The following is a 23,586-nucleotide window of genomic DNA, read 5'->3' as shown; positions in this document are numbered from 1 at the left end:
TAGGAATGCATATTCATATTCAGAAGGAAGTGTGACATTAAACTTGTCATTCACTTGGAGACTATTAAAAGAAATATGATACTGTATATTTAATGCTAAGCTTGTAAGGGTATAATAGAAAAATATCTTTGAAAACCAGACAAATAAAAATTGAAAAAAAAGTGGAAAAATAAACAAAAAGTGGAAAAAACACAGTGTTAGTTCACGTGGCCAACCCAGTTGAACAAAGACTTTCAACCTTGTCTTCTGCATTTAAGCCCACCGAGAGGAATGAATAGAGTTTTTTTTTTTTTCTTTTAGTGCTTAAGGTAACCATACATGAAGATTTTGACAAGAATGTGAAGACATGCAGTAATTTTGTAAAATATACATAGGGAAGTAGTTTGTATTTGAGTCATTTCTCCAAATAAGCAAATGCAGTTTTGAGGTAGGTTTGCTGTGGAAATCCAGGGCACTCAGATGAGACAATGTGCTAGGGCCACCTCAAGACTATATGCAGCTCACTGGACAACTGATTGCTTTGAAGCTGAGCCTGCAATGGCCAAATTTTGCTTGTCTTCCTGTTATTGCAACCAGCAGCTGATTTTCAGGAAACTTTTGCAAGTGTAGCTACCTTTGAGGCTTCTGTCCGTCTAACAGATTTAGTTTAAACGACAGATTCAGAAGTTACCAGGGACGACAAATTAAGCAATACTGTAAGAATTATATAGCTTCATTTCCTTAAGGAAAAAAAATTACCCAAAACTTGGTCAGTAGTTCTAGAATTACATTCTTTTAACATTTTCAACTTAATACTACACTCAGTAGAACCAGTAATTTCCAATACTTTCAAAACTGCTTTAACAAATGCAGGATGTACAATATATGATTATCTGTTATTCAGACACGTGGGACAAATAGCTGCTAAGCTGTCCAATCACTTTCTAAAAAACATGTAATCTTAGAGTATTTTGTAACTGAACAGAAAGCCAGTTATTTTAGTTCTACTAACACTACAACAACAAATGGAAATTGGGCTGAAATTCCAATATAGGCAGAGATATACTTTTCTCTGGTTTGGGGGGAAAAAAAAAAATCAATTAGAAGCAGTACTGCAAATCTGTACCACTAGCTTTATGAAGTAGCATAAAAAAATGTCAGCAGAAGTGAAAACCCCGAAAATATACTTACCTTCAAAGTAAAGGAATATTGAACCTTTAGCATCATGTAGTGTCTCACTTGTGGAACAGCTAAGTCTGACCATAAACGGCACAACAAGGTCTTCTGTATCTCCTCACCTACTGAGACATGAGCTAGCCAGCTAGAAGAACTCACAAGGACGATAAAGTATGGCCCTCTAGGCAACATGTATATTTGTTTTATAGTGGGTCAGTCTCTGATTCAGTAGATAGACCACAAACTAGCCAAATCACTAAGGGTGGGAAGCTGCATTGCTACCACACTGAATTTGCATTACCATCCTCATTCTCCTTTAAACTTACTTGGATGTTTCGGTTCAACAGCTACCCGCACAATCGGTGTAGCTTCAAAGTTGAGAGGTGTAAATGGTGGACAAGCTGGCGACGTTGACAGTGTTGCAGACTTCAGCACAAAATCTTGTAGGCCTCCTATTCCTAATAGAAATTGGAAAAAAAAAACAAAACAACAAAAAATCACCCACTAACATATTAAATTAGACTAAAGACATGATCATCAAGCTAAAAAAAGCTGAAATTATTCTAATTACAAAAATCAGACTCAAAAACTCCTCACTGTTCATATAAAGTATCTGTTAAAATATTTGTGCATAACCTGGGTACTCAAGTCTCTAGCGTGACATTTGATATTCAGCCTCACAGTTCCCATTGCATTCCCTCTGTATTTTAAAAAGGCATGTTTATAACTCTGAAAAACAGAAAGGACATGAGGACTTTTTCCCTTCTAATATGTCCAATCCTTTGTACAGCTCAGACTTATTTTTGGTGGTTTAAATTTAGAAAAATTTAGATTGCAAGAGCCCTCCAAAGGTCATCTAGTCCAACCACCAGCTCAAAGCAGAGCTAACTTCAAAGTTACATCAAGTTGCTCAGGGCCTTGTCCTGATGGAGACTCCACAGCCTCTGCTGGCAAGCTCTTCCAGTGTTTAATTACTCTTATTGTGAAGAATGCCTTTTTTTTTTCCTTCTTCCCACCCCCCCATGCCCATGTGGGATTCCCCTTTTCTGCAACTTGAATCTTGTAAAATTTAATTTATCATATAGCAAGCTATTAATTCTAATCCTAATATATTATATAATGCTGGCAAGCTGGAGAAAACTGAGCTTAAACTGTAGTGATAAGAAAAAATATAGAAAAAAAATATTAGCTATAAATCTGCAAAATAGCTGCTGTAAATGCATATTTAGTCTTGGCTGGCTAGCAGGCACATTTAAGACAATTTGAAATTATTGCCTTCAAATTCCTAACCAACAGGACATCATTCATAATTTAGTCAGAGCTATAAAAACACTACCAGAAGTGGCTGAGTAATAAAGACAACAAATAAAGCTGATACTGATATATGCAGTCACTTTTCCCGATTCTCCCTCAATCATAAGCAATGAGCACTGCAGTACTTCTAATGGAGTATAAATTAAATGTACACGTAACTTATTACAAGCAAACTAAAACCTTTAGCTCATAATCTATACCTGCTTAAAAATTAAATTTGCATTTGTAGATTGCTCTGTACTTGTGCTCTTTCCTCCTCCTTCTCCCCTACATGCCCAAGTAGTGATAAACAGAGAAGTTCTTAATCCCAGCTCCCCACTCTCACCCTAATACTTTTCCAGGTTCTTTTTTGGCTTAGCCTTCTTTATTTGAGGCCAGAAACAAAGAGGGTCAGCTTCCACCCTATGAGATCATGAAGGAGTTTAAATTCTGAAGAGCCAGTCTGCTGCAGAGTTATCATCTGCAGAATCAGGCTATTTCTACAGCTCTGAAGGCTGAATGTCTGGCCAGTAGGATATGCCAAAACCCAAAATGTCACTCTTTAAGAAAACCTGCCTCAAAATAATTGGAAGCAGAGCAACATTCAACGGCTTTAAATGCAGGATAGCAGATGCTACAAAGAAAATAAATCTGTATAAACTCTGTGTTGCACCTGACCTATGACCAGCATGTATTTCCTCTTTTTCACTTATTCAACATGTGGTTTGAATGAAAAACAAATGCTGGATCATCATCACCACCAGGGACTGAGAAAAGGGATGGGTCCATTTTATTCTGATCTTCTCCAGCTGGTAAAAGGAAAATGATTTAGAGTGGGAGGTGAACAGCTTCTTTTCACAGTGTAATGTAAACCAGAGAAATCAAGTCATCAAATCTTATTTCAGACAGACTCACTCTTTTCTTGACACAGGTTACAGTACTCTTACTACCATAAAGCAAGCTTAAAGCTCTCTGCTCTTTTGTTTCACATTTGAAAGTAAAAGTACATTAATTATACTACTGTCTGGCAACAATAATACACTAAAAATAAAAAAATCTGTCAGTTTTCATGAAAATCTGTAAGGCTTACAACCTGAGTGTTTTAATTGCTTAACTGTGTGAGCTAGCATAGAGCAGTGTCCCAGCCCTGACGAATCTATTTAATTTACAAATTCTTAGTAACAAACGTTGGCAAAAAATTCCATAAAGAATAAAGGTTCTTGGACACTTTTTTGCATAATATGATTATAAATAAGTAACTGTTAATGTACTTGCTGAATAATTTAGATGAAGATGTAACATAACTAATTCCAAAGTACCACATGACACATCAATGGAAGAATTCTACTAATTATGCTGATACATCAACCTTAAACTTACTGTTCATCCCACTGAATTTTACACATACTACACAGATCTCAAATGTATATTAATATGTTAATTACTTGAATACTTAGAAAAGCCACTCCAAAATTAACTTATAAGTATGCCTCCCGTTTTAAGATTGGTTTTGTTCTGTTCAGCCCTTGAAGAAAGACATCATTATAACACACAGATTTTACTTCATATTTCTGTTTATAGTACAATAATTTTCAAAAAGAAAGGAACCATAGGTAAGAAAAAACTGCTTAAGCAAGGAAGGTGAGACAAACTATTGCTCATTTGTTTTAGGTTAGCTTAAAGAATGAAATACTAAAAAGCATTGCAAGTATTTTTGAATAGTCAACTCTCAAAGAACAACCTAGTCTACAAAGCATGCAGTCTGTCACACAAATAAACATGCACACCAGTAGGCAGTTTGTTGTACATTGCTTTTATTTATTTATTTTTAAGAGAAGCTGGAGTTAAAAATGTCTATAGCAATTTTTAAATGTATTAACTTGATCAGGAAACTGCTGCTTTTTATAAACTCTGTCTGTGGTGTGTCGCCTAATTTTTATAAAAAAGAAAATGCTAAATTCTGACTCTTCGGAGGACTGTAAACTTCAAAGACACAAGAGTTTATTAAAAACTCCTTATACTTTGCTATATACAGTGTAACACTACTTCTAACATTGTACTTGGTAGCAAAGCCTTTTCTTCCCAGTCAGGAGTCAAATCACCTTTACAGATTTTATAACGTAAGGCAAAGAGCCATATCTACTAAACAGTTACTACTGTAAGTATCTTATTTTTCTTGTGCATAGTCCTGCTGAGATTAAGGGATTACAGTGTAAAGAACTGCAAAGCAAACTACCCATGCAGAAGAGTCAAGCCTACCAAGGGATACCACATGAGATTTGATAGCAAGTATGAGACGAGATTATTTTTTCTTAAATTCATCATCTAAATGCTTTGCTCCTACTGCAGAATAGTATTTTTGTTTTGAAAAAGCATTCCCACATACTACTGGTCACTAAAGAAACACAGTGCCTGAACTCAACTTGACTTGAATAATAACGGCAGGGCTCTGTCTCTACGTGCCAAGGACTTTACTGAAAGAAACGTAATCTTACAAAGCCTAACACTCAGACAGAAACACACAGACAGACTAGCATTAGTTCTATGAACTTGATACCATCTTTAAAAGAAACAGGCAAGACTTCAAATATTATGTGGAGATACAATTTTAAAAAGATTACAAATTATCTGTCTTGTCCTAAAGAAGTCAATCCTACACATAATTGTTTATCAAACTGATTTTTGCTAGCATATATTAAAAGTATCGTCCACATTTATAGAAATGTGACCGGTTGCTTACTTTTTACATAGACTATATTCAGATCACTCTGACAAATCATTCAGTGACCAACAATAAACATATTTCAAAGTATTAAAGTTATTATTTCAACAGTAATTGTCAATCTGTAGGTTGAAAATAAGGCTTCCTCTTTATAGACAAGGAACTCATTAAAAGCCTGTGAGATAATGTTAAGAAATATCTTCCGAGTTTGGTTGTTTGTCATTTAAAAGTAGACCAAATTAGGGTGTACATCAGGGAGAATTATTACACAGACGGAGAAATGTTAAGATACAAAGGTCCTTCTTTTGTTGAGTCCTTTCTATTACTTGCCCTAGAAGATAAGAATACTAAATCAAGTATATACCTACTTGTATCACTAGTGTTTTTACCACATGATAGAAACTAAATGGTAAAAATAGATAAGAACATCATGACCGAAATTTTCAAAAGGAGTAGGAGATTTAAGACAAGTCTCCATTTACTTTTCGCTTCTGTGTCTTGTGGGTAACCCCTACACTTTAGACACTAATTTTGCTGCCTTTAAAGATAAAGTACACTCTTCCAGTGAATTCAGCTATAAAGATCCGAACACATAATAGATCAATTTCAAGATATATGTAATTAGTTTCCTTTGATGTAGAATGATTTAGTATTTAATAGTCTTTCAAGATGCAAAAAATGAAGCAGACACCACCACCATGCGTAACTTTTTCAATCAGATAAGGATATAATTTAGTTTGCAGTGTGAAAATCAAACAAAGAAGAATGAAGGCTGTTTAAATTTTAACTTCTGCCACATTGTTACTAGCCTCAGCATTTGTTCAGTGGATCTTTATCTTCTCTCACTGATGATATCACCACTTAAGAATCCTTGGCTGCTTTGGAATGGAGACATGTCAAGCTTGGGACTAACACCGTAAGGAACTAAGTAAAGCAAAAAGCTAACTTTAATCTTCCCAGTAAGACTCTGTCTCCACTGAAATATATCATTTCTTATCAACATTGTTTGTTTAGAAAGATTAAGACTTTACAATATGCAAAGCCTCCTGGTTTAAATGCTCCACGCACCGCACTATGTATCAGTGAAGAAAGACCATGGAAGCTCAATGGTAATTCATGTAAAAGGAGGTGTGATGCAAACTTTTGTAAATCTACACAATATGAAATCTTAAAACGAGCATGTATCTTTTGTTTCAAAGGGAGTGTGCACACAGACTCTAATTTTCTTTGGGTGGTAACACAAATACTTTTTCTTCCTCCCTAGTGAGAGACATTTGAAAAGAAATGTTTTTAAAAGATGCTTTAAAAAAACACATATGAGAAAATAAATTCACAAATCCACCTTAAAAATATGATTGGCTCCAAGATGTTTCCAGTTTCTCTTTAAAGTAAATAGGCTAAAAGCCAACGAAAACAAACAGAAAGGCAAAATGTATTTGCCAAATGATATTAAAATCATTAAAAAATTAATGAAAATAACTCCACATCAATCATCATTCTCTTTCAAATCTATCCACATAATTCTCCTTTTCCCAATATCTAGCATAAGCCTAGAAAAGATTACACCATTAGCACACTGTTACCTATTAGGGTGACTAATATTGGTTCACTGTTTCCATGTACACTTTAAGTATCAGCCTCCATCCTTCCATTGCTACCCCTAAATCAAAAAATAAAAAATATAAAAAAAAAAAAAAGAAAAAAAGAGGAGGGATTTTGCACAGGGAGACTGGCTTTTGGTAGGATTAAACTCGGTTACAATAGTATGCCTTTTATATTTCAGGAATCTTACAATGTTTTACAAATTACTGGAATTAAATGATGGTAACTGTAGGGACTTTGGACAAATAGCTACTATGGCTTCAGAGTACCTTGTATTATACATTTATCGCCTCAGATTTTAAGCATGTTTCCCTTGCATCTCATGGGCACTGCACAGAGACATATGAGGGCAGAACTTGACCCTTCTATATTAGAAACTGTTTCTGGAAAGGAAGGGAATGTAAATCAAGACACAGACCACATTCTAGTTGAGATTTCATCAACTTTTTTCCATAATATAGACCACATGTTAGCACAGATTGCCGGTGAGCCTCCTCTTCTCATCTGTAATTGTGCACTTCCACCTCAATTTTTCTTACTTGCTTCTGAGGCAAGTGAAATTGCTTGTATGGAAAACAGAATATTGTGAAGTATGTGCATGATTTCAGCTGTTCTCAGTACTTTCCAATCATTTTACAGAAAAAGTTAATTCAACATTTTCTTTTGTATTTCATTTCCTCTTTTCCAATGTGTTTTTTTTGAGCTGAATCTCTAAAAATCACCAGTATCCAATAGATTGTAGAAGCCTCTGTCCCAGTTTCTTCATGAGTTTCAAAAAAACAAGTTCTACCTAAATACATGCTAGAGATTAACAAGCAGAAACATGAATTCAGCTCCTCAGTACAAAGGTGTTAAGTTATACTTTTATTGTAGAACTTTACTTTTAGGTTCACAACTGTTTGAGGGCAAATTGAGCACAACTTTCTGATTAGATGAGAGTAAACTCAGCCATATTATTAATACTGTTGTAACAAAATTCCTTCTCCCCAAGGGACACAATCATGCGATAGGACATTAAATGCAATAAGCAACTTCTGATACAAGCACCTCAATGCTTTACTGCTGAATCATCGCGTAGTAAAAGATGAAGAAGTGCTAGGGCACCCCATTGAGTTCCTTTAGAAAAAAGACTAGCAGTTCTAAGAACAAAACTGTCTGCTTTTAGAAGAACTGCAAGGAAAGCAATAACATGATCTAACAGCATGTTCCACTAAAATGTCTTATTGCACGATTATAGTTTTGAAGAGGATTGCAAATATATATAATGAGTAAACAAGCATTATTTATCTCTGCTGAGATTCTGTGGGAAAAAATACCATATATTTGATTAAGTACTTAGACTGCATGGTAACATACGTTTCTTAACTGTTGACTGAGTTGACAATTGTAATTATGGACTTTCCTAAACTTTCTCAGACTAGACTAAAAACAATTTCAAGGAAACTATAAAAAACCCTTTACATTAAACAGTAACATCTTTAAAATGATAAAGGGAATGGATAGAGATCTACCTGCACTCAGTCTTTGTGAAAAAGCTGACACCAAAGTCGAGTCAGGAATTTGCTTGCTAAAATACAAATTTACCTTAAAGTAAACAGAATTAAACCAAAATCAGTTAACATTCCAAATGGGACTTCTGGGTTTACAAATAGGTGTAGTCAAAATGAAATATTGATTTCCTTAAGTTGCTTAATGAGGCAAATAAATATAGAAGATGAAAGTATTTCAGATAATGATATTTTTCTTATGCTACAAAATTATTTCATTTGTCATGCCATACTAATTTTTGGAGCTCAAAACTAAAGTAAATGATCCTCATTTTTAAATATTTGTGGTTAAACTTAATTTTAGCACAGAAGCTTAGAAAGTTAGTTCATGCTTAGATCTGTAACGCGCTCCCATTTCTCTTTACGTCTTATGAAATCAATGGACTCGTAGCTTCCCCCCCCCAAAAAAAAAAAAAAAAAAATCTTTACTCCAATTTAAGTTACTTTAATCTTTTAACTGTAAAGTGTTCTTGATAAAGGCACTAAACAGTACCTTTTGTGGTTTTATAAAAATGTTAGTAGTTCTACTCAGCAGTATACATGTAATATTTTGCCTGAGCCCACACTTTATAAATCCTTTCCATACACCAGCTCAACTTGACATCACTTGAAAGCAGCGATACAGAACAACAGCAAGTATGTGGACAGATCTTTGTACAATGTGGCCACATAGGCACTGGAACTCACTTCAGTTAGCCTGTATATCAAATTAATACTTCCATTACTGCATGTGGAAAGCATTTAGCACCATACAAACTCTTCAAGGGTTTCTGAAACACAAACCAAATTTTAGACTTATAATTACTTTGAATAAATTATTTTAATTTGACCTGACAGCAACACATCTGAATTTACTTAATTTTTTTTAAAATTACTACCAGAACTTCAGAGGCAGTTGTTGTCCCAAACAAGTGGAATTTAGGAATGGTTGTTTCAACATATTTACTTTGATAATCTAGAAGTCCATCGAAATGCTGATTTCTTGGGTTTTTTTCATTATTAGTAGTAAATGTGCTTTCATAAATAAATCCATGCAATTGCATATTGTACTGGAAAACAGACCAGCTGAATTCATATGGAACATCCTATGCAAGGGAAAAAATTTTGCCCAGCAATCCTCTAAGGAAAAAGAAAGCCTTCCAGACAACAGAGCATTAACTACACTCTCTAAAAAGAATATATATTTTTTGGAGATGAGAAATGTCTCACAGGTGTAGCTCTGGATATTTGTAGGAAGCCTCCCTACTTTGTCCCACAGATAAACACATGCTAGTCATCTACTGATGATTTATACTGGTTCAATGAGAAAAGTATTTTACAAAAAAGTTCTTTTGTTTGCAATTCCTATATTGAAACTCTCCAAGACTTCAGCTATAATGTTGACATCTGCCTCATAGAAAACAGAAAAAGATGGGGCTACTGACCCTTCTTGAAGCTGTTTTATACATAATTATAAATTGATAATAAATCTTATCCATGAAAAAATGTCAACAAAAACCAAGAAAACATTGAGGTGTTTGGTAGAATGCTTTAGTTAGGCTTGATATCAATACCTAATTAAGTTTGCAAAAGGAACATACACTAAAAGACCTAAGATTCTTCACCCTCAAAGTAGCAGAACAACAAGACAAATCTCTATGTTCCAGCAGTCCTCTAGCAAAGACACAGTTTATATTGCTTATATTTTAGATGTTAAAGAGGAGAAAATTCAAAAGATTTTAAAATAAACTTCTCTGGCTCACTGAATATATCATAGTAGTTACATTAGAATAAAATAGAAAATTCATAACTCTACTCTTTTGCAGGACCACCATTAATAACGTTAGCTATGCACACAAGCTCAGTTCTGGAAATCTATTAAAAGAGGATCCTATCTTCTTAGATCTGTTACATGAATAGATTATATATCCGAAGAATTAATCAAAACAATCACTTCTCACTTTACTCTAATAAAATGTTTTTAAAATATTCCACCTACATTGAAATGTATATAGAACTTCAGAAAGCAGGGAAGGGAAGAGGCAGCAGCCCGAGCCTGAGAGGGGAAGCATTGAATCAATTGTACTCTATCAGATTGAGCATGAGAAGTGTTTAACATTAGAGGAAAGGAGATGGAGACAAAGCCTTTCTATTTTAAAATGTAGTAAAGTTCAATATTTATTTTTAAGTAGACACCGGGAAGAGATAAAACCTCATATAATATTTTAATATTTTTATGAGAGTACTTGAGGCAAGATGTGAGTGAAGATCTAAAGTTCATTAGGGTTTTGAGCACAATAGCAAACTGAATTCTTCTAATTCCTTGACCAAATGCTGCCCACAACAGAGCACAATAACTAATCTCAGCTAATGGATCAATAACATCAAATGATTTCTTCATAAATCAGACCAACTATAGCATAGTCTAACAACCAACCGACCATTAAGAGAAAATGCCATTTTAGGTTTTATTCAGTTTTAGTAATGTGTCCTGAAAATGGGCAGACTTCATGTATGTACTGTTTTCTTAAATGGAAGATTATAAAACATAAGTAACATCTGTTACTTCCCAGAATCAATTATAAGTGGTGTTAAAATTAATGAGGCCTTCAGGCACCGATCTTGCAAGGAATTCATTTTAATCTGTAGAAGTCTTGGAGGTTTTTTCACGTTTGCCTAGAAAAGCTATGTGAACATATTGCTACAAGTTCTGCATTACATATTCTAGGTACATGGGGAATTTAGAATCTGCTACTAGAAGTGCCAATTACAAAAGACAATGGTAGTTAGTTTAAAAGCTCATTAAATTTTGTTCATCCTTGTGCTGATTTTAGAATTTGTTTAACTGTAGAATCACAATATAGTTGATTTACATTTCATCAATTAAAAAAAGAATATGAGGCCTTTATCATTCAATACATCAGGTAAATGCAAAGATAGACTAATCAGTTACTAGGATATTTCAGACATCACAAGTAGAAGCAGCATACTAATTACCAAATGTGTACAATATCCTGTGGGAAATGCCCTACTGAGTCATTGACCATTTATTCTGTTAACTTGTAAGACACGCAAGTAACTAATTAAAATTCAATTTTCCAAGACCTGACCCAATGCCTAATGCTCTCCTTTAAAGGCATAAAGGCCCCCCCCCCCCCCGCCTCCCCATTACATCTGCCTATAAGTGATTTCTGCTTGCTTAGTTTGTTGCCTTGGGAAATATGGCTTGAAGGGTTCCAAAGTACCACGAATCATGGATCATTTCAGTCTACATTATGCAGAAGTTGATGTATATTTTAAATACAATAATTTTCAAGAAAGATAAACAACAATATAAAATTTTACTTCAAGCTAAAAGAGACCTTTAAATAGCTCATTTGTAGTTACAAGTAATAATATTTGGGGGAATAATTAATTAGAAGAAAGATTCTAATAAAAGAAAGCACCTTTCCAATGCCTCGGATTAGGACTATTTGACATAATGGGTGTACAAACAGATGGCATGAGAGGGAATAGGGAATGCCTTAAATACACTTGTTATATCAGCAGCCTATTACTGATAATGAGTTATTTACATGTGCTCCAATTTAATAGCAAAATAAACTCCAAAATAAACAGAAAATGCATTCAAATTAAAAAAAAAGAAATTACTGCCACACGAAAACCTATGACTGGGCCATTAATACTGATCTCAGATTGAAAGGTGGAGATATGCTCCAAACACATCCAATAAAATTTAACTAGAATAGTGACAAATTTTTAGTGAAAAGTAAAGATGGAATTCCAGAAAGTTATTTCAAAACACACACATTAATCATTGACAAAAGTACCTAAGAAATACAAAATAATAAAATTCTGGAGAAAATGTTCTGCTAGACCTTCATTATTCTGGTTAAAATAGGTTTTTGTTACAGCAATAAAAAAAAAAAAAAAATCTTATTTTTCCACAAAATTAAAACTATATTTAAATAATGAATTTTACAAGTCAGCTTCACATGAAGTATTTCTGGCAGTCTGCATCTGTGTAAACTAAGCATACTAAAATCATGTCTATTTAAAACATAAGAAAACACCTAAAGAATAAGATTGCTACTCCTTATCCCCCCAACTTTTTTCCCCAAAGGAAAGGAAAAAAGACTGCCATTTGCCCCCTAATTTCTGATTACTTCAGCTAAAGTATCATTGAGAGTTATTACTGTAATTTGTAGTCCATATAATTTTGACTTCCTAAAATACTGCAAAATATTAACTTTTATTAGCTCTAGGTCAAGAAGAAAATGGGAAAAAATATACAGATCATTCTTAAGATACAAGAATTCTTAAGACTAGTGCAGAAGACCACATAATGGAATTGGGCTTTAAAATGTTACTCTATTTCAAAATGGAGAAAAGAAATGAACTAAAACTAATCCTGATTTTTAATGCCCCCTTGCAAAAAAGTAACTGATAAGATTTAATTTTATTTACATCCCATCAGTCTACATGCAATGTTAACATCCCCAACATTGCTCACTTCATTTATTAAAAACAGGTATGAGCCTCATACTGACAAAAGATACCAGGAAGGGAGCTTGGAGCTTTAACATCTCCACATCTGGAAAACCCTTAGTGTTTAATTTCCTTTTCAACAGTAATAACACCAGTCACCAAGTGCTTCATTTGCATTAGAGGATAAAAGGAAAAGAGATCCCACCCCAAAGGGTAGTCTAAAAACACCATCTCAAATACAGCTAGGATGATCTAGCACCCAGTTGCCATTAAAAAGAGCAAGCTTGCCCCCACTTCTGGCTTCCCAGCAGCAGCATTAGCATTTGTCAGACTCTGGGTGAGCCCATTCAGGATACTAAATAAACAGAGTAAAACTAACCTAATAAAAAGGTAATTTTGCTTCTCACCCAATTTTCACTCCCTCAACTAAGAAAGCATTAATACATTTCTAAGAGACACTGCTTCTGACACGTTGTCCAAGAAAAAGCAGATTAACATATTAATCACAGTGAAACTCCTATGGCATGACGAAGCCAACCACAAGTATAGGTTTAACAATCAGCATCTTATAAAACTAGTTAAGAGACCTTTTTTCCCTCCCATCCATGTAGAAAGTGGAGCTAACACCTCATGGTCCTGAAACAAGTTAATCTGTCTCCATGCCCCACCGCTACCCCTGCCAGAAACTAGATCAGTCTGGCTAACATTTTGCTGACTAAACAGAAGAGTCCACAGATGCAGTATCATGTATCACCCACAAGCAACAGCAGTGACTTGGCTGCTGCCTCAAAACAAAGCAAAACCTTAAAACCCAGAACGTCAGCTGCTTTTCTGAACAACAGAAACACGGCCATTTGCCACTCCTTTAAATGGCTTTCGAAAAGTTCTGGGTAGATGAACCTTTTCTACTAAAAATGAAAAGCATTTCTGCTAAAAATGGCTGATTACTCAAATGACTTTTTTTGGTTGAGAAGCAACATTTCCAGCAGAGTATGTCATACTTCCTGATGGGATTATATACACAAAAGAATCTATTAAAAATGGAGTATGTTTTTAGTCTAATTTCCAAAGTAAACGCAACTCCTGTAATCACACAGTCTCCCCTCAACAACTTTTAAACATGTTGTCAACTTCCACTAAGTTTACCAGTGAGAGAGAGGAGAGGGTTCACATATAATTAAGTTTCCACAAGTTATGTAAAATCAACGGCTAAGTACTGAAGGGAGACCAAAATTGGTGAGCTCACTGAAAAAAGGACAGGCAAAACACGATCATTATATATCCCGCTTAAAAGCAGCTGCCTGGAGACCAGCATGCGCATCTTGGCTGGCCAACTGGGACACGCACAACTGCAGGATAGGCGTAGGAAGGGAAGCTAAGGATTTTAAGGACACCAGTCCACAGGAATCCAGGCTTTCTTAGTACCACGGCTCAGAGAACTTGCTTTTTGAACATGTCACAAAACAATTAGTCTTTTGTGGAAAAGCTCCGAAAAATGTAACCATCAGGATTCCATGCATTTTAGGTCCCGTTTTGAAAGCTTCTCAACACACAGCTCTCTGCATCAAATAACCATGTAGGCTGTCTTTAGAATTCATCACATGTGCTTTCAACTTCCTTGTCCTCAACAGCTCCAGCAGACTAAAGAAGAAGGAATCGGTTTGAATGTCTTTGCTGATGTTTAAGTACAATAACTGGTGTAACAAGAACTACCAGCAGGTTTGCATTTTCATTTAGATTAACGGGTTCACAGTCATGCAACTCACAATGGTTGACCCAATCCTTTAATATTGCATAAAGCATGACTTGTACAAATCTTAACATATGACACTTGGAAAACATCAAGTATTTAAATGAGTATTTGTTGCTCAATACTACATTTCAGAAATCCAGTTAGTCACCAAAACAGACTTCTATCAAAGTTGGCAATGACGATACTTTAGCCAATGAAGCTTAAAATGACAGTAACAGATAAACTGACTTATCCCCCATACATTAACTTAAACAACTGTATAATTTATACATTCCAAGCGTGGTTTTTCTATTTCCCCACCAGTACATTGTCTTTGCTCAGGTCTGCCTACATTCAAGTCAACAATAGTGTGCTTAAACCAACACCAAGTGCCTTTGAAAAACCTGCCCACTTCAAATTTCATTAGGATGACAGAAATCTCTCCATTCTGTAAGGAAAAGCTTTCACTCACATCTCAGCTAGAGTCCCTAAATTCATTGCAATTTTCCTATTGCGATCTCACTGTCTTCACACAAACAGGCCCAGAAAGAAAGATGGCAGTATAAAATGCTCACTACTGAATTAGGTGAATTAACTACCAAAATATGCCTGCACAAAGGAAGGTTACCAAATGCAAAACCCCACAAAAAACACTAGCTAGTCCATGACAGTTATAACAGAAGAGCAGCCTTGGAAAATGGAGCCTCTCATTTTTTAAATCACTGGCTTGAATTTTGCCCAAATACATAACAGACCTCGCTGGAGAGAATTAGGTAGTAGGGAGCAAGAAAGGTTAGAAAAGAACCATATTGCTTTTAGTCTTAATTAGATGCAAAAAGGTACCTAGATTTGGTTCCACATATTAATGCCAAAATTTCAAAATACAATCTAGTAAAGTCAGCAGCTGTTCTGCTTCTTAAGACAAAAACTCAATGGTAACAGCCCCTCAAACATTACCCTTATCTACCTATAACAGGAATTAAACAATTCTTTATAAATAACAAATTCTTACAAATTCAGATTCTGAAACCTGTTAGATGAAACTAAGTTTTATCTAAGCTTGCTATTTTCAATTCATACAGTTTTGACAATGAAATTAGAATAGCTATTACTAGATAACTACAAATGGAGCTGAAACTCACACTGCTTGGCTTGCAACCTCTGCAGAAGAGTATTTCTAATAAATATCAGCTTTTCCAATTATTTACTAAATGATAAACCACTACAAACAATCTAAACTTCGAGCCTAAACTATCCAGTGCTGCCCCTTTAACACTGTTGTTTAGCAGTGCTCCACAGTTGGACATCAGTTGATACTCCTAAATATAGCTCTGCCTTAACTCCCCCCCACAGTTCACAAGCCAGACAAAGCCAACTTCATGACTCACACCCTGATACAGGCCAAACAACCCTCACAACACTCTTGCAATTTAATGCGAAGCATGAAACAACATCAAAATCTCAGGAAAATATTTATAAAATAACTCACTAAAACATAGCCTTTATTAACAATCTCTTGACTTTGTAACCTTCCCATTTGTTACACAGGATTTAGATTCTCTGCAACCGTGTTCGTGTTCAGTGGGGTTGTGTGCAGAATTAATTCCAAACTGGTCTTTCTCGCTCAGACTCCCATGCCCTCACTGCAACTCCCTCCTTGCTTTTTCTGAACTCCTTGAAGAAATTTTGGTAACAACAGACAATGGAAACAAAAGAGAAATATACAAAGTAATAAAAGGCTTTTGTGGCTAGTCCAAATGTAGAAGTAGAGGCATTTCATAACCACAGAGGGTACTTATTGCAAGAATGCTGTATGTTACAGGCACTAGGTCTATTACACAATAAGACAAACACTTCTTCACATGCGGGTGTGAAAACGTGTATCCTGCTCCCCTCTCCATTACACAGGCAAAAGAGAAATATACAAAGTAATAAAAGGCTTTTGTGGCTAGTCCAAATGTAGAAGTAGAGGCATTTCATAACCACAGAGGGTACTTATTGCAAGAATGCTGTATGTTACAGGCACTAGGTCTATTACACAATAAGACAAACACTTCTTCACATGCGGGTGTGAAAACGTGTATCCTGCTCCCCTCTCCATTACACAGGAGGCCTTTTTGGAATTTAAAACACATTCAAATAAATTGCCCTCATGGATTAGTGGTTTATATTGCATAAACAATGCCAGTTAGGAGAAGAGCTTTTGCATTTGCTTAGGTTGTGGTTAACTAAAATATTTTTATATAGCCTTACTTTATTGACATGGGATAACTAAGGTAATAAAAAAAAAAGCTGAGGTAGAGTAACAGGTGGAAAGGCAGAGAGAAAGGTGGAATCCGAAGAGAAAACAGGAGGTTAACACTAAGACTAGGGGTGGGGAGCTTAGGGGATAAAGGGTAGATTTCAGAGTCATGTTAACACTCCAAAGACAGCTGAGGGAGGTCCAGCCTAATTTCTACAGCCTGGCTATTATTCTGTGCAGAAGGCAATTAGCATAGCCATGAAAGTTAAAGAAACATTCAGAAAGGAGAATTTTCCCATCTCTTTTTCATATAAAACAGTAGCTTTTCTCAGGACAAAGGAAGTATCAAAGAAAAAAAGCAAGCTAAACAAGATGTTTTCATGACAGTGGCTTTACTTAACACTACACTGCCTCTGAAACCAGGACATTATTTATGAGTTGAGCTAATAAGTAGGCACCATGCTGATTGCAGATTTTTGGCTTTCAGAATACTCCATGAGATTAATTTAATTTAGAGTCAAAATATTTGTAGATTTTCTGCATGAAGAAATGCATATTAAAAACTATAATGCAAAGTTTTCACTACACTGACAGTGCTGTGAATCCATGCGAGACCTTTACCCAAAATTGAAATAGCTACACGTTTTTGTATTGTATGAAAAACAGTGCCCTCTGGCTTCACATTAAATGAGAATAAGAAAACAGTTTAAAGAATAAAACAAGTTACCTGGTTCCTATTTCCATTTCTAGTAAAGAAACACATGGAAAATTACGTAACAGTTCTCTAACTACCCTAATTTGTCAAGGAATCATCATCATCATAATTCAGATGCTCTGAATATTGAGATCATTTGATATTCAACTTAAAATATAATCCTTATCAGACAGTCGTGCATATGTCATGAGAAACTGAAACTCAGTGAAAAACAAAGAAAAACACCATTTTTTTTCTTCAGAACTGTTTTTTTCACTTTGTTTAAAGTATAAAGATGGGAAAAAGCCTTATTCAATCAAAGCCATGTAAAGGAGTGTCAATTTTGCATAACCTTGGAAAAGAGATTATACAGAAGTAGAGAACATTACAAATTCAAGAGAATTATAAACTTTCTGTTGCTAAAAACCACATATACAGAGCACAACTTCCTGATGTACTAAAGGAAAGATTTAAGAGAAATTACTCAGAAGACGAGAACTATGCAAAAATAGTGACAAACTAGATTTAACCAACAAAACCTACACTGCCTAGAAAAACTACTTTTATCCACTGCTCATTCACTGCCTCCTACAGGGCACAGAGAGGATAACATTTTGAGACAACTAAACTAATTTCTAGATTCAAGTTTCTTCTCCCCCTCTCCCCAAGTTACACATGGTATATTTCAGCACTGATAAACATCAGAAATGAAAATATTTTTTATCATTAATATGATTAGCTAGGCAGGTAGTTTGTTTTATTTAAGGATGTGTTGGGAAAAGCACATTGTTCTGATTGAGACTGCAAAAGGATAAAGAAGCAGCACTGCATACGAGGCTTGGCAGGAGAGAAGCTATGTTAGAAACAGAGATGCACACACATCTAAAATATACCTCTAAGATACAGAAAACAAAGATTATCCACACGGATAGTTTCACAATTTAATGTAAGTTTTTACACCCTTCAATGTCTTTGCAATTCCACACAAGTAAAAGTCTAGCCTAAATGATACCTATAAGTCAGTATTCCAATTACATATTTATTTCGTTATCTGCCCTGAAGTGTACTATGACTTGATACTGTGACAAATACCTACATTTTACAACTACCTTTTAAGTACATTGACTACCTTTGCAATGAAGCTGAAAAGCTTAACTCATCTGATAGAAATTGAATTTTATCTGACCAAAACAGCTAAAGGAATAGCCAGCTGATTAAAATACACACTTATTTTCAAAAATGTCAGTATCTGATTCAAGTACACCATCACAGTAGCATGAGAGACGTATTTTCCATAAATAACATTGCAAAACTTAAAATCCTTTAAGAATAAAACTTCTTTTCTGCATTGGAAATTGCACACGTTCCTAAACAGATTTGATTTACGGTGTCTTTTTTATGCCTGAATTGCTATACGTGAATTTAATGTAATAAGGCATATATTTTCAAACTCATTTGTGCTTAAAGCAATTATTTTGTACCTATTCCTGAAATGACACTGCATGTTCTCAGTTTGAATTTTAGAAAACCCACAGCCATATTAAAAAAAGGAAATTTTCCTTTAAAACAGCTTTCTGAAAGTTTCAGTTCTACAGCAAACTACTTCTGCAAAGGGAATTCTCTAGCGTGTTTAATTCAGAAGTATTTAAACAAGCCTAATACAATTTTGTGCAGAGGGATAAAAGGTTCAATTATATAGTCTAAATACAGATCTTTATTAAATCAGGTAATTTACACCTCTGTTGAAAACTGAACCTAAACACTAACTCCTCAAATTAGGCATGCTTGCTGAGTCTCTCAGCCAGTTACTCTAGTGCCCCAGTGTCCGAGTTCATCCCTGAACCAATGTTTCCCACTTCTTCGTACAATATTTCATAGTGGCACTAGCAGGCAGGATATTCTTAGAAATTGAATTCTGAACACTTTTGAGTACAAAACTGAAGTCACTTTGGTTCATCTATCATCGATCCTCATTTAGTAATGGATGCTTAAGTCTCTTCAGAGATTTTCAACCAATCAAGGCAAGCTAGATGATTCCCGTTAGAGCCACATTGTAAGAAAGGAGAGAGCACATGGCTGTACTATAAACTGCCACCTACTAAACAATACTGACATCCTAGTTTTAAAGAGGATACTGGTTTAAAAAAAATACAAAACACCAAACACAAAAGCATGTTGCAAGTAATTTTTATAAGCAGATTGAGGGAGGGTATAGTTTTCAGGCTCTTCAAATGAAAGTGTGAGGTAATTTCCCAAAATCATGAGCGATGCATCTCAGTACGCTGGAAAAATTCCCAAACACAACATTACGGATGTGAGTTCAGCCAATCATCTCAAAACTTCACCTTAAGACTTCTATTACCATTTTCATCGGTGATACTAACTACTTTAACACTCTTGTTCTCTTACAGTATTGGAAAAAATAAGAGGTTCATTAGCCAAGTAATAAATATGGCTATTTCTGTAGATAACTGTTCTCCCTTTATTTATACATGGACATATTCAGTTTCATAGAGGGAGAGACTAAAAATAATACATTGATGCTGGCGAAAGAAAGTAACTGTGAAATACTGGGGAAAAACCCTATCCTTTCATTTTGAAGAGACTTGAAAAATTACACGCAACCAACTACTCACACAGAAGATTTTGATATTTTGGAGATAAGCTAGCTAATATCCAAACCCACAAACAGTTAGCTATGGAAAGGCTGAGTAACATCCGCCCAGAGACAATGACTACATAAGTCAATTCTCCACCCTTACACGAGGAAAAGGAGTCGGTCTCCTTTAACACTGGCCCTGAATTCTGATCAATGTATATTAGTGTAATAATAGGCATCTAATAAATTTGAAGTCCCAAGGCCAAAAATAATTTCTTTCTGAAGCAAACACAGGGGTGATAAACAGAGATGACTGCCTGCACCTCAAACCCTCTTCCCAGTCTATTTCTAGATCTTTTCTATTAAGTAGCTGCAAAGCATGTGCCTGCTGCTGTGCTGTGTTTCTTCAAGAAGCAATGGTATGAAATTGTCTTGGTTCTTTTTAGTCCCACTGCTGCCCACAGGCATATAAGTAGCAACAACGAACACCAACAAGTCTGGGCAGTTTTCCTTCTGGTACTATTTGGGAAACCTCAAGTATCAGCAAGTATCTGTCTGCATACAAACGCCAAAGAATCAGGAGCACTTACCTCACATTTGGAAGATTATTTAGAAATCTAATTTTCATTTACATGAAAGCTCAGATTTTACAGATCATAATAACTAAAAGTTGCTTTAAAACAGATACAGAATGTTTCATTGCAATCTCCCTTTCCTCAAAAACTTAATTATTTGAATTTTTTGACATTATAATCCAACAGTGGTCAGGAGCAAACTTAAAGGCATTTTTGGCTAGATGAATGTATTATGACTTTAGCCTAAATAATCCTATACGGCTCAATTTTTAAATATTATTAAAAAAAACTTGTATTCCAGTGGCAAGACTAAACACATTTTTAAGATCTCATAATAAACTCCTGAAAATTAGAGCAGAGAATGTTCCAGAAGCACTAGAGAATTTAGAAGTGGTTTTCTTCAGAAAGAATTACTACACTTATGATTTCTGTTTATAATCTTAAGAAGCTACAATCAGAAAAATAGGAAAAATATAGCTACTCAAAAAGCAATTTAAATTCTTCAAATAAATTAAAAGAACAGCCAACCTAAAAAGGCTGTATAAGGAAACTACTAACCATTCTAAGTATTCTTCCAAAAAAAACCTTAGCTGGGTCAATAAAGACACACATCAGTGCTATACCTCTAACCTAAGACGTGTCGTATTTTTCCTCTCCAGTGATATATTGATACTGATTTGAAAACAAAGTAACGAATCACTTATTTCTTCTGCAATAAAGTTTGTCAAGTCAAATCCCCTGAAATGGAATCACAAATAAAACAGCAGAAATGGTAAGGCAAACAGGGTAAAGGAAACTTATCAGATGATCAGCAAAATACACTTCTAATTTCATTTGATACTAGTTCATTAGCTGCGCACCATGCTATGTTACATTGCCCAATAAGCAACACAAATTACTCAGCCTGCTTGTTGGAACCACACACAGCAAAGAGCAGTTACTGCAAAGGGACTAAGTCCACTACAGCAAAAATAGAGTTAAGAAAATGGTTTCAGTTTCCAGCACTGAAAGAGGCCAAACAACAGATTAACTATTATGTCTTTAGCTCAAATAAACAACTTGAACATATTTAATTTTTTCAACAATTTAACTATTCATAAAACATTAATTGGGTAGGAAATTAATATAGATACAATGATGTCAGGTAAACTCAACACTTCACAGAGATAAAACGTCATTCAATAAAATCCTTTCAATTATATACCTTTTCCTGAATAATGCTCAATTACTATAAACCAGTTAAAAAAGCAAGGTTATTTTATTGGAGTTATAAGATGGCAGTTAGCAATAAAAATTTTAAGTATTCCAAAATTGAAGACAAAGGTTTGAGTTTTCTTTGTTTCATTCACTATTTTCAGCTGATTTCAGTAACATTCTTGAGAAAGACTGCCCTCCTGTGTTCATTGATCATAGTATGCTGAGATGAGACAGCCCATACAGCTGGAATCACTTCAAGCTGGCTACTTTTTTTTTTTCTAAATAATCACATTACTGATTCAGAGAGTGAAATTAGCCCACCAAATGTTTGCACAGAAATAAAAGGCTGGTGCAACAGCAGGACTGTTCCTAGGGCTTTCACAGAAGGTGGTAATGCTTGCTAGTTGGCATCAGTCCTAGAAAGCCATTCTGGGCCTTTAAAATGGCATCGCTGCTTGCAGCTGCTCTTTGCTCTTAGCAGAGGCTGCTTATTAAAAGCTCCTAAATTGTACGATGAAGTCCTAAAGGAATGAAATGCTTGTTAGACACCTTGTAATGAGGTTAGCTATACTACTTCATACCAGCTCTTCACGCTAGCTGCAGCTGTATGGCACCTATCTTCAGAAAGGTATAAAAAAATCCAGAAGTATAAACCTGTAATCACCTACATTTCCCATGTCATATTGTTCACATGTCAAAAATCCTATAAGTGCTTTATAAATAATTAAAACATGAAAGAACATTGTATGGGAAAACAAGCATTTTAGAAATGGAAAACCCAAGGTACACAGCAGTCTATCATGTAGGAAGTCAGTTCATAGTGAGCTGGCAACAGGAGTGACTTCTAGATTCCTGCTTTTAACAACATCATTTGGTAAGTTAAAGAAACAAATGCTCTTAATTTGGTAGAACACTTGATATTCACATAGCTAACTGCATTTGAAAACATTCAGGAAATCATCTAGCCTCCTATGAGCATTACACTAAAGCACTACAAAAGCTTTGCTTAAATAGTCATATAGGCAGCTCTAGGAAAAATCTGGTTTTTGTATGCTAGCAAACACAAAACTATTGTTGTAGTACTTGTGGATAAAAAGCAATTTTAAGATGCATGTTATTCTGAACTCCTGCGTGCACATGATGAGTGTGCATGCGCAACATGCCTCGAGATACATTTTTGTTAATTGGAATAGAATTTATCACTTGATGATCGTTCAATTCTTTATTCAGAAAAACATGACACTGAGCCAAGTTTAAAAAACCCCACATCATCATTCACTTATACAAGTACCTAAACATGCTTGTACTTATACAAGTACCTAAACCAGTGTTTTCAGAAACACGTTCCTTGGTTTTTACATCAGCATTTGCTTAAACTACTTAGAAATAAGAATCAATACCTAGTATGGGAATCCTAGGCCTTTCATCTGTGCTTGGTATCATCACAAAAAAACACTACTTCTTTTTGCCTTTTTAAAATGCATTTTTACGCTACCTCCAACAACTGTTTTCATTACTCAAACAGCCCATTTTGCATAGAACAAAAAAGGCATTTTGTCTTCAATTACAACACAGCAACGTGAAAAATAACAAAAAGCGGGGGGGGGAGGGGGGGAAGAAGCTATTATGTGCATCTGGAGGGCATGCACTTGCTCAATCTTACTTATGAGCCCAAATTACTTTTTCCTCACATATTGCCTTCTAATTTTTCCTTTGTCACTTTGGGGATCACTCACTAAGTTCTTTTTATCGTCTTCAACC

General features: G+C 35.1%; 1 protein-coding gene across 2 annotated transcripts in view; it reads right to left on the bottom strand.

Moving 5' to 3' along the window:
- EFTUD1 (elongation factor Tu GTP binding domain containing 1) overlaps positions 1 to 23,586 on the bottom strand; it is an 82,813-nt gene that overhangs the window by 27,529 nt on the left and 31,698 nt on the right. For both annotated transcript variants that reach the window (XM_009580827.1, XM_009580828.1), the window contains one exon: positions 1,482 to 1,613. In XM_009580827.1, coding sequence (XP_009579122.1) covers positions 1,482 to 1,613 — 132 coding nt within the window. The remainder of the gene's footprint in view (positions 1 to 1,481; positions 1,614 to 23,586) is intronic.

Source organism: Fulmarus glacialis, unplaced genomic scaffold (assembly GCF_000690835.1).
Source record: "Fulmarus glacialis isolate BGI_N327 unplaced genomic scaffold, ASM69083v1 scaffold25706, whole genome shotgun sequence".
Classification (NCBI taxonomy): Eukaryota; Metazoa; Chordata; class Aves; order Procellariiformes; family Procellariidae; genus Fulmarus; species Fulmarus glacialis.
The sequence above is the reverse complement of the archived record's forward strand: the minus strand, read 5'-3'. Positions and strand labels throughout refer to the sequence as shown.